General features: G+C 51.4%; 1 protein-coding gene across 1 annotated transcript in view; it reads left to right on the forward strand.

Annotated features, from left to right (window-relative positions):
- ZNF423 (zinc finger protein 423) overlaps window positions 1-4,249 on the forward strand; it is a gene marked incomplete at its 5' end in the record, with an annotated part of 329,842 nt that extends 325,593 nt beyond the window's left edge. Inside the window, one exon of the mRNA XM_080828089.1 lies at window positions 3,555-4,249. Within this exon, the coding sequence (XP_080684215.1) occupies window positions 3,555-3,584 (30 nt within the window). The 3' untranslated portion in view covers window positions 3,585-4,249. The remainder of the gene's footprint in view (window positions 1-3,554) is intronic.
- Window positions 4,250-14,384: the final 10,135 nt, after the last annotated feature.

Raw genomic sequence — 14,384 nt, forward strand, 5'->3', positions numbered from 1 at the left:
CGAAGGCCCCTGCCCCTCCAGCCGCAGCTCCGAGCTGCGGGTCTCCGGCTTTATTCAACTGTGCCGATCGGCCGTGGCTCTGCCAGGAGCCGCTCGGCGCACAGGTGCGTGGGGTGATGGGTGAGTCCTGGTGTCGGGTCCCTGCCACCCGCTCTGTCCTTCCAGCTCCTGTACCCTCAGCCTGTGGGGGAGCTGAGGCCGGCCCCCCACCGAACACCTGGCCTCCTCAGCGCCCCCTGCCACACGCACGCTCACTGGGTGGCACAGACCCTTCTCTCTCGCTGAGCCGCCATCTGCACCACTAATCCTGCACACACGTTTGGGTGTCCGTGTGTCTTGAGTTTCCCCTGCCCCCCCTCCCATCAAGCCCCTTGAGGGGGCGGGCCCAGCCGGAGTCCTCCCCTACCCCTCACTGTGCCCGGCCCAGAGCAGGGCATCCAGCAGGTAGTTAATAACGCAGTGCTGAATGCATCCTGGTGCCCGGGCCCCTCGGGGCATCAAGTTTCGACATTCCCATCTGCTGTGACATCCTGGGCTTTTGTTCTTGTAGAACTTCAGGGAAGGAAGTTTTAGCCTTCTGTCTCAGAGCTCTCTTTGGGGAGGTTCTTTCTTGAGTCTAACTGAAGAGCTACCTGCTGCTCTGTGAGAGGAAAGGCCCACTGTGGTTTCCACCAGAGAAGTGGCGTTTATTCTCCTATTTTCCTGACCAGTGGTCCTAAGCATAGGTTCCCGCCTCCTGGGTTTCTGTGCCAGCAGCCCATGGAAGAGCCAGTGTGAACCTCGTGTTATACTGGCCCTGTTCTTGGTGTCCTGGCAAGAGGCTGTTTCATTATCCAGAGATCCCTGGATCCGCCACCGCCCCCCCCCCCCCCGCCGCCTTTACCCACATTGGCGGTGGGTGGTCCTTGAGGGTTTTTTGGAGATCAAATATCATCTCTGGCCTTCTGCTGCTTGGGGAACGGTCCACACTCAGGGGCACCCAGAGCCTCTGCCGGCCGGGTCGAACCCCCTCCCAGTCTGCCATGTGACCCCTGCTGAAATCATCCCATGGGGGCCTGCCTTTGCCCGGCTCATCCGAGCCTCCATACCTTTGTGCTGGGCCTTCAGCTCAGAACGCCCCCTCCCCTTGCCCCACAGCCTACCCGTACACAGAGTCGTTTATTTACTCTTCCATTGATTCACTAAAAAATATTTACCGGGTGTCTATGTTGTGCCAGGAACCATCATTTGAGGACATAAAAAGAACTGTACATGTTTATCCTCCTAACCTCCCTCCTCCCCATTCCCCCCTGCATAAAGACGGACCTGACCACACTCAGAGAGCACCAGCCACGTGGCACTGTTAATTGGCTGTTGGCAGGGTGGCAGAGTGAGACCCCCAGTCATTCCCGGGCAGCTGTGCCTGCCATGTCACCGCAGGGCGTCGTGGGCCTAGCCCGAGGCCAAGCGCTGTGGGGCTGAGAAAGGAGGTGATGTCCTCCTGTCTGCATCTCAGCACCGGACGCTCATCTTGTACTTGGGAGGCACATAGATGTGTGGGAGGGGGGTTGGACATGCCTCGAGGGGCTGCAGGGAGGAATGGCAAGGGACAGGGAGGCCCCTTGGACTTCAGGCATGGCTCAGTTGGGAGGGAGGTGAGAGGAGGTGACAACTGACTCACCAAAGGCTTGGAAGCTAGGTGGATGCTTGGCTGCAGGGTGGGTCTGGCTCCCCACAGGCCTGGCTGCCTGTGCTCGCACAAGTGCGGGGAGAGGTGCCTCGGCTGGAGGGTGGGTGTTCCCATGGAAACCGCCGCATCCCATCTGTGGCCTCAGACAACCTGCCTTGTGCCTCTGGGTCCATGGCACCCCCACCGAGGTGCCAGGCCACGCTGGCAGAGTTTGTCCTCATGCCCGGTGTGGAGTGTGGATGATCTGTGGACTGGGATCTCCATGAGTTGCAGGGTGCTGGGAAGCCTGCCTTCTCGCCTGAAGCCCTGGCTTTCTTGGATTCCAGTTGCCTGGTTCCGCCCCACCTGGTTCCCAGCTGGATGACCTTGAACCAGAATCCAGCCTCTCTGAGCCTCATTTCTTCATCTTCCCGTGGCCTACCTTGTAAGGCTATTGTGGGGATTGAAAGAGATGTCCCTCTAACAGCACACAGCGCATGTGCTGGCCAAGCCCCAGCTGTGGGGGCTTGTACCCAGGAGCCCAAGGAAAGGGGACAGCGGTGGTTGGCTGTCTGTGCTGCGGGCATCAGCAGGCATCTGCTATGTGGGGACAGGGTGATGAGCTTGCCGCAGGGGGTGGTGACATCACCACGGAGGCGGCAGCAGTGCCCACAGTGGGAAGAGGCTGCCATCGGGGCCCTGGGCCACGGAGTGGGGGTGGCTCCAGCCCCCCCACCCAAAGCCACAGGCATCGGGCATCCTCTGAGAGCCCAGGAGAGAGACACAGCGCCACGTCTGACCTCTGGTGGTCATGGGCAGAGCTGCAGGCCGGCAGCTCCCAGCCCCCGAGGAGTCACTGCCCCAGCTGGGGCACCCAGGGTGTTGGGGGGACGGCCAGAGCACCCTGGGGACCTCGCTCCTCATGACTGGAGGTTCTGTGCTGCTTCCAAGCAGGGCTCCTCTACCCTGGGTGGATTTTGCTTCCTTCTTCCAGGTGGCATGAGGCTGAATGTTACCTGAGGCTTTGATGAGATGGGTCCAGATTTAGAACAGGGACCACTGAAAAGAAACAGAATCACTCTTGGAGGCCAAATCCCACCCCCAGCCCCAGGCCACTGGCTCATCTAAAAACAGATCAGCCCCGCTGGTCTGCTCGGGCTGGCACGAGGGAAGAGATGCCGTGGGCTGTGGTGAGAGGGAAGTGCTTGGCCAGGAGGGGTCCCACCTGGGTCCCAGCTGTCCGGGTGGATTCAGGAGGAACCACACGGTCCTCTGGCTGGAGCACGGTCACGTGACTGGACTGGCAGGGCGCCTCCTTCAGCGCCCTCCCCTCTGGGTGACCAGTCCTCGGCCGCAGGCCCCCGCTGCCGCCCACTGCCTCCGCACGTCTGTGCCACTCGGGTGTTTCTTGGCCAGAGAGCTACGTAGCACATCTGCTGTCTCCTCCTCGAGGCTCAGAGCAGCTCCCGGGAAGGACCAAGAGGGGGGTCTGGGGAGAGCCTGCAGGCGATCGGATATAATTTCCTCCTAATCATCAGAGCGAAAGGGGGATGGGAGAGGTGAGCAAGGATGTTTTTAATTCCTGCCACCCTCCCCTCGCCCACCTCCTGGCATGTCCCCCTTGCCTTCCCAATAGCCAGTCCCCGTGATAAGACCTGAACGGTCTTCAAAAACACAATTTCTAGAGAGCCCAGGTTGGCGGCAACAGGAACCCATCCCCGAACCCCAGATCAACGTGGCGTCTTGGCAGCTCTGTCCCCCAAGCACTTTTTCCTGGTTGCATTTTGTGTTGTAATAATCGAGATGCTTTTCTGTGGCTCCCGGCGTAAATGCACTGAGTGGGAGGGGACGGGCCTGCTCTCCATTCTTCTGCCCTCATGCGTGTCTCCTTTCTTCGCCTTTGCAGAACCACACGATGAGCCAGCACGCACAGTGAGGGACCGCTCGACAGGACACCTCTCCGCAGAAGGCTTGCCGGAGACGCCGTGGGGAGGGCCATTTGAACATTACATCCAATCAAAGTGTCATTTGCAACCCAGATGTAAAACTCTAATGATTTGGCCATGAGGCGCTGCTATTATAAGCAGCTGGAAATGAATATTAATGGGAGAGATTAAAAGTATTCCATGCTCAGTATTTTTTATTGTCCTGCTACAGCTAGTGTGCTTTTAGAGTTTCCGCCGAAGACTACATTTCTAGAGTTAGAGAAACCCGCTTTTTGAGGCTATTGTCCTTTGTTCCTTCATGTATTATATTGATAGTTTTTAAAAAAGGATTAGTGTGATTTTTTTTCCTTTGCTTCTTTTTTTTTTTTTCTTTCTTGTTTTTCTTTCCCCCCCTTCGGTTAACTACTTTTTAATTGCAATTCTAGGTAATTGTGCATCGTGATGTGATTGCTTGGCTATTGTCTGAATATTTCCTTTTAATTTTTTAATTAAAGACTAATGCTTTGATTGGATTTGCCAGTTCACCGGACAGTGATTAAAACTATGTAATGAATATAATCGGTTTCAGTGCAACTGGATGGTCTGCTTTTAAATGTGACTTAATCTGACTGCAGTTACTAGTACAGTTCAATAAAGGGAATCCATGCGATTAGCATCGGCTGCCTGGTTCTCTCCTCCCCAGCCTGCGGCTCCGTGGGGGGCTGTCGTCACCCATAGGGTGGGGACCTGCACAGGACAGACCCAGCCTCCCTTGGGAAAGAGGACACATAGTAGCCTAACACACCCAGTCTGGATCAGGTGGGCGGTGGCCACAGAAGTCAAAATAGAAGGAACCTTATGCTCTGATCATTTCATTTGTGGATGGGGGACCCTGAAGCTCCAGGGTAAGCAGGCTTATCCATGATGATTCCTTGTTTCTCCCCTTGGGATTGGCTTTCCCACGTTCTGGATGCAGATGGTTGAGTGGTTAACCCTTACCTGGCCAGGACGTCAGGTAGGAGTTGGATTCTAGTTGTGGCTGAGGCAAGAGGACATGACAGGAACCGGGGCTAACTCCCCACCCCGTGAGATTCAGGGCTGGGGGAGCTGCAGAGCAGAGCCAGGTGGGAGCAGTACGTTCCCAATCACAGAGATCAGTGGGACATGGGCATGCTGAGACCCATGGCCAGGGCCACACTCTAGTGGGGCAAGTGAGGTGCCTACAGCACAGCCCCCACCCACCCACCCGCACCTGTAAATGCCAAGAAGAGGTTTCCTGACATTTCACATCCTAGTTGCCTTCCTTTCCTCACCCCGCCCCCAGCCTTGCTGGCACCCCAGGGCCCACTCAGCAAACTTAGTCTCACAAGTCCTCCCACCTTGCCGTCATGCCGGTGCCTGGGTGACTTGCCAATACGAAGCCAGGACTTCAGAACCTGCGTGGGGAAGCCCTTCCTTGTTAACTTTTCACAAGGGGCAAGAAAATTGGTTATTACCCTCTGCAGAGCGGAAATGAAACAGGCAGACAGATTGTGCCTAATTACAATGTAATACTAAGTCACGGGCGTGGAATTTGTAGCAATTATACCCAGCATCTTCTGACTCCCATATCGAGGGGCTGATGGCAACCTGTCAGAGTTCCCCTTTGGGCCACCTCATGTAAGGGTCTCACGTGGGCGGGACATTTAGTTTTACAAAACGCACATCACCCCTGCAAATCAGAGCAGACCCTAGCCAGGGCTGGGCAAAATTGAGCCGTCACCCTTAGAATTCAGGGTTCTTGCCTCCAAGAAGTCGAAGGCAGTGAACTTCGATTTTTAGCCCCCTGGAGACTTGGCCATTTACGGGGGAAGACCTCAGGGTAGACATTCGTGTTCCCCAAGCGTGGCCAGCCACAGTCCGCCCCGCATCCACAGACAGGCTTGCCTTCGAGACGGCACCAAAGGCTGTGGGCAGGACCAGCATGTCCTGGGGCTTGCCACATCACCGTCTCTGGGCCCTCTCCAGCTCCAGATTTATCCTGAACCCCATGGAGCCCAGGTGAGTCCTCGGTAAGTACCAACAGAAGATTTGATTTGACGGTTGGTGGCGTAGGGCTAAATTAGTCACTGCCCCCATTAAAAATACAGCGGGGGGTTTAAGAGCTTTTCACGCCATGTGGGAATCAGCAGCGAAGCCGGCGGATGCCTTGGGTAAGGAGAGAGGCGGCCTAGGGGACCGCGAGGTAATGAGGTTTATGGCGATGACAAGGCAGCCAGGGAACCCCACCGACTCCCCCCTCGCCTGGGCCCATTGTTCTCTGGCTGCCTCTGCCCCCGCCCTTCTGCTCAGAACCCCTTGTGCCTTCATGTGGGGAGGGGGGCTCTATGGGGGACACGGGGGCCCTTACAGGGACTGGTGTGTGTCCCCATCAGACAGTATTGGGGTGGGGATAGTGCAGGGCCATATGCCTGTGCTTTGGGGACCAGCCAGCCCTCCCCCTCTCCAGTCAGAGGATCTGATGCTGGGATGAGCCACTTTACCTCTGAGGCCTGAGGGACCTTGCAGGGTCACTGGGGGGGCTTCGAAGCCATGCTGCCCGCTGAAGGGCTGGGGACTAAAGCGGCATGGTGCTTATTAGGAAGACGATGAAGCCAGGCCTCCAGCACAGGAGGGGTCCCTTTTCAGCCTGGAAGGTACAATGGAATCAGTCTCTAGTAGTTTGGATGCTGGAGTGGGCAAAGTGACTGGAAGCCTAGGGTTCATCGCTGCTATGTTTGCATGTACAAATGATCAGTTTCTAGTGACTCTGTGGGCGCAGGAATTTTGCCCAGGCTAAAAAAATGGACTCGGACACCTGGGCCATAGACTCCTGTCATTGGAAGCAGGTGGATAAGGGTTTTGGTCTCAACAGAGAAGCTGCCGTAGGAAGAACCTTTTCAAAGTCCCCCAGCCACAGACAGTGCTCCTCCTAAACTCACAGTATGTTTAATATTTAACTTTCCACCTTTTTTTTTTTTTATTCCCTTCTAGAATGTGCATTCTTAGGGGTGCTTTCTGTACTTAACAAACATTTCGTAGGTGGGACCAAGACCTCAAGCCATCAGCCATCCAACCCAGCAGATATCTACTGGGGATCACTGGTGTTATAGAGATGGACAGGCAATGTGGCCCCCGCCCTCATGGGAGCTCACAGTCACATGACATGCCTTTAGCAGACAAGCCTGTCAGTAAATACCCAGTCACACACAGTCCCAACGTTATGGTGGACAAGGAGCTGTGTGAGATGGATGGGGACCACGTCAGAGGTGGGAGTGCAGGGAGCAAGGCCTTGCTGAGGAAGTGACGTCAGCTGAGACTGGAGAAGGAAGGGCACCAGGGAGAAGTTTTGTGTTGAAAACGAACTGGAAGTCTCCTAGGGGTCTCTGTTTTACTGGGTTTCCATTTCAGATAGTTTGAAACAAGCCCAGAGAAATTCAGTCTTTTCCAAGGTCATACAATTTAGGATAGAATTGACACTATAATCTGGGTGTCCTGCCTTCTAGTCTCAGTGTCTGATTTCCTCTGTGGCCACCACCTATTTGTTGAAGGGCAAAGTGAATAATAACTATTATTATTATTATGAATAAAATGGCATACTGTGTAGGAAAGACTGCTAGCTCTCTTCCTTTTCCTTAATAAATTAACTGATTTTTATTTGAGAAAATGTTACCTTGGAGAGGGTCAGATTATATACCCTACCACTCCTAGAAGTTAGGTGTGTCCATATTGCTGTTGGAAGCTATACTCATTCTGACAGTGGGATATAAAAAGAAGCAGTATGTGTAAATTCTAAGAATTTTCCTTAAGTGAAATGAGCTTATCCCTTTCCCTTCCTGATGGCTGGAATGTAGATGCAATAGCTGGAGTTCCAGAAGCCACTTTGAACCACAAGGTAACCTGGAAACGGAAGACACGTACGGGTTGAGGAACAGTTTAGCAGGAGCCTGGGTCTCCAACTGTGCCAAATGCCTACTAGCTCCGTCCTGCTTCCCAACAGGTTTCTTGAACCTGAAAGAGAAATGAACTTTCTTGTTTAAGCCATTATTATTTGTTTTTTTTCTATTATAACTGAGTCAGTTCTTAACTACTACAAATTAAAATATATACGTATATGGCTTCCAAACAAGAGTGAATTTACAAGGTTTGAGGAATGGGGATGGGATGGTTAAAAATATCTGAAGGTTAAGAGATATACTTTAATGACATACTGTGATTGATATCTATTTGACCAATAAGTACATTGCGTTGGGCTAATCTGGGCTGGTCTAGGCTTAGCATAGCTGATCTGAGCAGGGTTGGTTGGCTGTTGGTTACTGTAGGATGGCCTTGGCTGGGATGATGGGGACACATTTAGGGCAGTCAGAGCATGTTCTCAGGGCATTGGCCAAGGGCAAGAACAGAACCAGGAGTGGTCTTCAAGCCTCTGCTTGTGTGCATCATGTTTGCTCATGTCCCATTGACAAAAGGAAGTCGCATGGCCAAACTTAGGCTCAAGGTCAGAGAAGTACCCTTCACTTCCTCATGGGAGGAGCTGCAAAAACTCAGGAGAAAGAGCTGGACTCAGGGAAGGGTGGAGAATTAGGGTCATTACTGTAAGTACTCATTACCACAGAGCTGAAAGGCCTCCTTCACTTCCTCCCAAGGCAAAGCCTGGTAATTCATGGGTGCCATCTGTGACCACAGTTTTGGAAATGGGCAAATTGTGGTGGTCCCACATAGCCTTGATGGCTTGGCCCTGGCTTTCGGAGAAGAGAGGCACCCCCAAATGCTTGTTGGCTGTCAAAGCATTCAAAGGTTCACGGGGCCACTGTTCTTACAATTTACAGTTGAATTTGGTTCACTCAGGCTTCCTAAGAGACTGACCAAGGATTATACACTCTGCATGGCCCTCTCCATTTCATGGAATGGAAGAAAACTCACAACACTCAACAGAGACTGAACATTTACAACACAGTTTTGCTCGGTCTCTCTCCAGAAAGTGCAACCCTGCCTGTGCCTGTGAGAACTGAGAACAAGCAAAGTTTGGCAAATTGCACTAATGACTACCACGATTGTCCTCCTCTGTACCCATCCCTCACTATAATCTGAGGGCAGCCGCTGACTCTTCCTACATCTGGGTATATCCAGCAGAATACACAGGACCTGGAGGGGATAAATATTTACTGAATGTATGCAGAAATTGCGAAAGTGAATAAATGACACTTAAAAAGGCCTAGGGGAAGAGAAGCGTGTAAGTGAAGGCACCGTGAACCCTCATCTTGATCACTTAGCTGTGTGAGCTCAAGCAGGGAACTTAACTTCTCTGAGACTCAGAGTTTTCAATGGCAAAATGGGGCAGATAGCAAATAGCCTTAGGTCACGAACTAATGTGAAGTTGAAAGGAGAGGAGAATGACGATGACTTTAAAATCTACCACGTGAGCATCCACTCTGTGCCCGGCCTTATTACTAAGCACCGGCCCAGGTATTAATCATTCAATCCACACAACATTATCACGTGGGTACCGTTATCTCCTCCTTACAGAGGAAACCGAGGCAGAGAGCCTAAGTCACTTGCTAGCTCCCATTCTCACCAGGGCAGTCTGGCTCCAGAGCCCTGTTTTCAGCCCCAGAAGCACTTCAGCAGAGCGCAGGGGAATGGTGGCACCTCGTACCCTCATCCCTGGGGCGGATTCTGGGTGTTGGTCCACCTGGGTCTGCCTCTGCCTGGATAAACCTCGCCAGCTTCGGCGGAGTCGGACTCGGCTGGTCGGCGCGCGTGGCCTGTGCTCGCGCCGGGTCCAGGATCTGCCGTGGGGACGCGGCGGCTCGGCCCGCCCCCTCCCTCCCCCGATCCCTGATTGGCCAGACTGGGCTCCAGCCCCGCCCACCCGGCGTCCGCCTCGGGCCGCGCGCGGAGCGCGAGCGGTGCGCTGTGAACTTATTTGTAGAGTTATTAATTACTGAAGGGCGCAAACCGTGCTTCTGTGCATAAAAATATGTTTGAGCAGTTTCTACTTAAACTTTAAAGGGAACGTTAATCAATTTTATCTTAACAAAATGACCTTAAGCAGGGAAAAAAAAATTGGTGTTATTTGCCCAAACAGGCAAATTAATTTCTCTCTCTTGAGAAATCTGAGAAGTTTCCAGAAATAGCTATGCATAATTTACACCTGCCCTGGCCGCTCCTAGTTTAACGCCAAGCCCAGTCAAGGGCCCTACCCAGCCCCAGGCCCAGAAAGAACAAAAACAGATCCTTGCAAAGGCCCTGTCCTGCCCGTGCCCATCAGTCTGCTCCCCAGCCCACCCCTTTCATCATCTTGGGAAACGGCGCGGAGGGTAGAGGACAAGGTAGTCTTTGAGGGACCAGCCCAGCCTGGATCAAGGTCACTGGGAGGAGAGGGACAGCTCCCTAGTGGGACGGCATGGGGATTCTTGGGTGACTTAGAAAGGGTCTCCAGCAACAAACCACCCCCCAACCTTCCCTTCCTTACCGCTCTCTAACCGCCCACCTCTGCACCCTTGAGGGATTCCCAGGATGGCAGTCTCCAGAACATTCAGCTGAGCCCGTGTTGTAGACCAAATCCCTACCCCACAGCCCAGACATCTGCTGCACTTATGTGGAGGGCGGGCCCAAGGGGTCTGCCTGGAGTCTGGGCTTAGGGGCAGAGCCCTGGGGCCACTGGAGCTGTGGTCAGTTTCCAGACCTGCCTTTAGGGACAGTGTGAGTTTGGGCGGGCCATTCAGCCTCCCTGGACCTGGGTTACCCCTTCTGAATATGGAGACTGTGCTCCTTGTAAGTTGCTGTGGAGATGGAGGGAGGATCCTGGAATATTTGCTTCCGGGCAGTGTCTTGTCTTTCTGTCTCTGCTGTATTCCCAGCACCTAAAACAGTGCCTGAGCATAGCTGATGCACCATGAATATTTATTGACTTAATGAGAGGATTAAAAGTGCCGAACCCAGTACAGCCACACCCCCCACCTTATCTCCAGGGTATATATTCCAAGACCCACCCAGTGGGTGCCTGAAATCAAGAATAGTACTGAACGTGATATATTCTAGGTTATCTCCTGTATGTACAAAGCTATGACAAATCTTAATTTATAAATTAAGCACAGTAAGAGATTAACAATAACTAATAAAATAGGACAATGATATAACTGTAATAAGAGTTTGTGAATGTGGCCTCTCTCTCTCAGAATATCTTATTATATTATACTCAGGCCTCTTCTTGTGATGATGTGAGGCCATAAAACGCCGAGGTGATGACATGAAGGGAGGTGAATGACGTAGGCATTCTGACCTAGCGTTAGGCTACCTGACTGTGCTGAGGAGGATCCTCTGCTTCCAGACCAGTCCACCGACCACAGGTAACTCAAACTAGGGAAAGAGAAACCGTGGATGGGGCGGGGGCAGGGGGAAGAGGGAGTGGGGACTACCTCGGTTGTCTCATTATTATTACTAGTAGTTTTCTTGCAACAGGAATTTTTAAAATTTCCCCAATATAAAATTAGGACATGATAAAATTGTTTTTCGGACTACACTTGCATGCTCTGCTCATCACACCCTGAAGATTCTGATAGGATCACCTGGAGGGAAAGATTCCCTTCCACCAGTCCCTTCAAAATCACCATCTTGCATCTTGTAAGGGCTCAGTGCGCAGCAGGAGCCACAGACTCAGGGCGGGGACGAAGGATGGGGCAGGCCAGGTTGACAAGTGAAATGAGGGGCAGGGGGAGGGTCCCGGGTGACGCGCTGGGCTGTCAAGGTCCTCCTCAAGGAGGTCCAGCTGCTTGCTGCCCTGCGAGAATGCAGAAACAGGTTGCTAAGATGTTCTGATTTTTCAGGAGGCAGAAATCCAGCTTTTGTTGTGAAAACATCTCAGGTTTTTTTTCCTGCTGGTAATTACTTTAGAGTTTAATCTAAAAAAGCACAAACCCCCACAAAATCCAGGTGTGCCAAGGAAAACATTTCTGGGGGTTGCCTTTGGTCGCGGGGCCGCAAGTTGGGGGCCTTGTGAGGTCACCTGGTATAATGCCACAGAGGCTGCATCTTTGGGCACCAAATAAGAGAGAGGGGAGCGTTCGACCATCACCATTTTAGATGACGGAGAGACTGAGCAGCCAGAAAGAGCCGAGCAATTGGCTCTGGGGCTGGGGGATTCTGCCCCTCTCCTGGGTTGTGGGCTGCAGGTGGAATCAGAAGGACGCACCCTGCTTCTCTCCGTACCAGATGGATTTGTCTGTTTTCCTTTCTAATGTGAGGGCCTGGAGACAGTAAGAGCTGGATTCTCGGGTTTCTCTTTGCCTCAGTTTCCTCATCTGTAAAACAGGGATACATAAACTCTCCTGGAGCTGTGAGAGATCTGATGAGATGACATAGTGGGCACGTAGCAGAGTTCCTGGCTGGCATGCGTAAGGTGAATATAAAAATGGGTGATCAGGGCACCTGGGTGGCTCAGTGGGTTAAGCCTCTGCCTTTGGCTTGGGTCATGGTCTCAGGGTCCTGGGATCAAGCCTGGCATCTGGCTCTCTGCTCAGCGGGGAGCCTGCTTCCCTTCCTCTCTCTCTCTGCCTGCCTCTCTGCCTACTTGTGATCTCTGTCTGTCAAATAAATAAATAAAATCTTTTTTAAAAAGTGGGTGATCATCTCATTCCTATGGATAGGCTGAGTGCTTCTGAGACAAGAAGACTCTCAAAGAAGGAGCGAGGCCATGTGGAAACTAGTTTCTGTCCCTGAATTTCCAAGGGATGATCTGGCTGCTGATTTGGAACTGATGACCCCAGAAACAGGGAATTTCAGAGCTCTGGGTTGATACCCCCTGCTTCATAACAGCACACATGGACTGGGGCTTGGCTGTGTGCTTCTCATGCAGGGCTGCAAACCCTGGGCTGGGAGTCCACGCTCTCCTCTGACACCATCTCCCAGGGTGACTTTGGGCATGTTCCTTCCCTACCCTGGGCCTCAGTTTTCCCATCTGTAAAATGAGAGTGTTGAATCGGAAGCTCTAGGAGTTGATCTTGGCTTTAGAGCTCCCCGTGCTTCTGAGGCTCCCTTGGGAGGCCTGAGGCCTTGAGCAGGGGGCTCAAGGATGGCTTCTGAAGCTATAAATGGGGACAAAGATGCCTCTACTCGAGGCCAAGGAGAGGATCTGGGGACACGTTCACTTGGCAGTGCTTTGCACCAAGGGACAGCTTTATTAGCTGATGGTTCTTAAAGTCCCGTGGAAATATGGGGGAAAATCAGCTCGGAGAACATGAGGAGGAAGTTACACTGGACCTTCTGTCCTCTTAACAAAGTAGAACACAATTTTCCCTGTTCTAGGAAAGCTTCTTTCCTGGCACCCTGAGGGCTCCTGGCTCTGCCCTGCACCCTGGCCGCTGTGTCTCCAGGTATTGTGGGTTTGTGCTACCTCCTGGCATCTCTGCAATCTTTTTCTTCCTTCTCCTGGGCCCAAACAGAGCCTACAGCTTCCTCACGGCTTACCTTGGACGCCTCCACTAACTGCCCCTCAGGCACCTGCCTGGATTGGCCCTCGCTCCTAAATCCCCACAACGGCCAGAGAAGTGGAGGGCACATGAGTGTTGCTTCGCAGTCCTGACTGTTATTCCTCACTTTCTTTATTCTCGTTTTGCAGCTGGGGACGATGGGACTGGGCTCTATCAGTGATAAAGCTGAGACGGGAAACCAGGTGATCTGATCTAAGGCTCAGCTCTAACCAGACACCATGTGGATGCTTAAAATAAAAGGATTTTTAAAAATACAGTGATTAGGGGTGCCTGGGTGGCTCAGTGAGTTAAAGCTTCTGCCTTCGGCTTGGGTCATGATCTCAGGGTCCTGGGATTGAGCCCCGCATCAGGGTCTCCACTCAGCAGGGAGCCTGCTTCCCTTCCTCTCTCTCTGCCTGCCTCTCTGTCTACCTATGATCTCTGTCAAATAAATAAATAAAATCTTTAAAAAAAATACAGTGATTAAATTAAAATAGGAAAAACATTTAAAATATTCATTCAAAAGAATATAAAATAAAAATTATTAAAATAATCAACTATTCTTGTATTTTCCAACCTCATTTCTTCTGGAGCTGATCTGTGCACATGAAATCATACATTGGTATATATCTCTATTCTTTCTTTCACAAAAACATGATATTGGGCACATTGTCTTCAGAGACATTTTTCATTCCTTTATCAATATATTATCCTTTCTCTTCGTGTTAGCACTTGCAGAGCTCATTCTTTTGGGGGAAGTTTTTCAATTACACGTTCAGTTTCCTAAATAGTTATAAATTTTCTATAAGGCTATTCAAATGATCTATTTCATATTGGGTGCATTGTGGTCATCTGTGTTTTTCAAGGAACTGATTCGCTTGATCTAATTTGTAAAACGTGTTTGTGTGTGTGTGTGTGTGTGTGTGTGTGTGTGGAGGGTTCCTTAGTATATGCTGGATGTCTGTAGGATCTCTAGTGATACCCTATTTGATTCCTCATATTGGTACACTGGGTCTTCTGCTTTCCTTTGTCACTCTGGTTAGAGTTTCATCAATTTTGTTGATCCTTTCAAAGAACCAACTCTATCTTTCACCGTTTTTCTTTGTTGATTTTCTCTTTTCAATCTCCTTCCTTTCTGCTCTTATTTCCTTCCTTCTGCTCACTTTAGATTCTGTTTGTTCTTGTTTTTCTTGATTATTGAGATGGAAGCTTAGAGTATTGATTTGAGACTTTCCCTCTTTTCTAATATATATGCTAAGTGCTATAAGTTTCCCTCTTAGTACTGCTTTGGCTGTGTTCCCTGATTTTTGTTTTTTTCATTTT

This window comes from Martes martes, assembly GCF_963455335.1.
Source record: "Martes martes genome assembly, chromosome: 17".
Taxonomy (NCBI): domain Eukaryota; kingdom Metazoa; phylum Chordata; class Mammalia; order Carnivora; family Mustelidae; genus Martes; species Martes martes.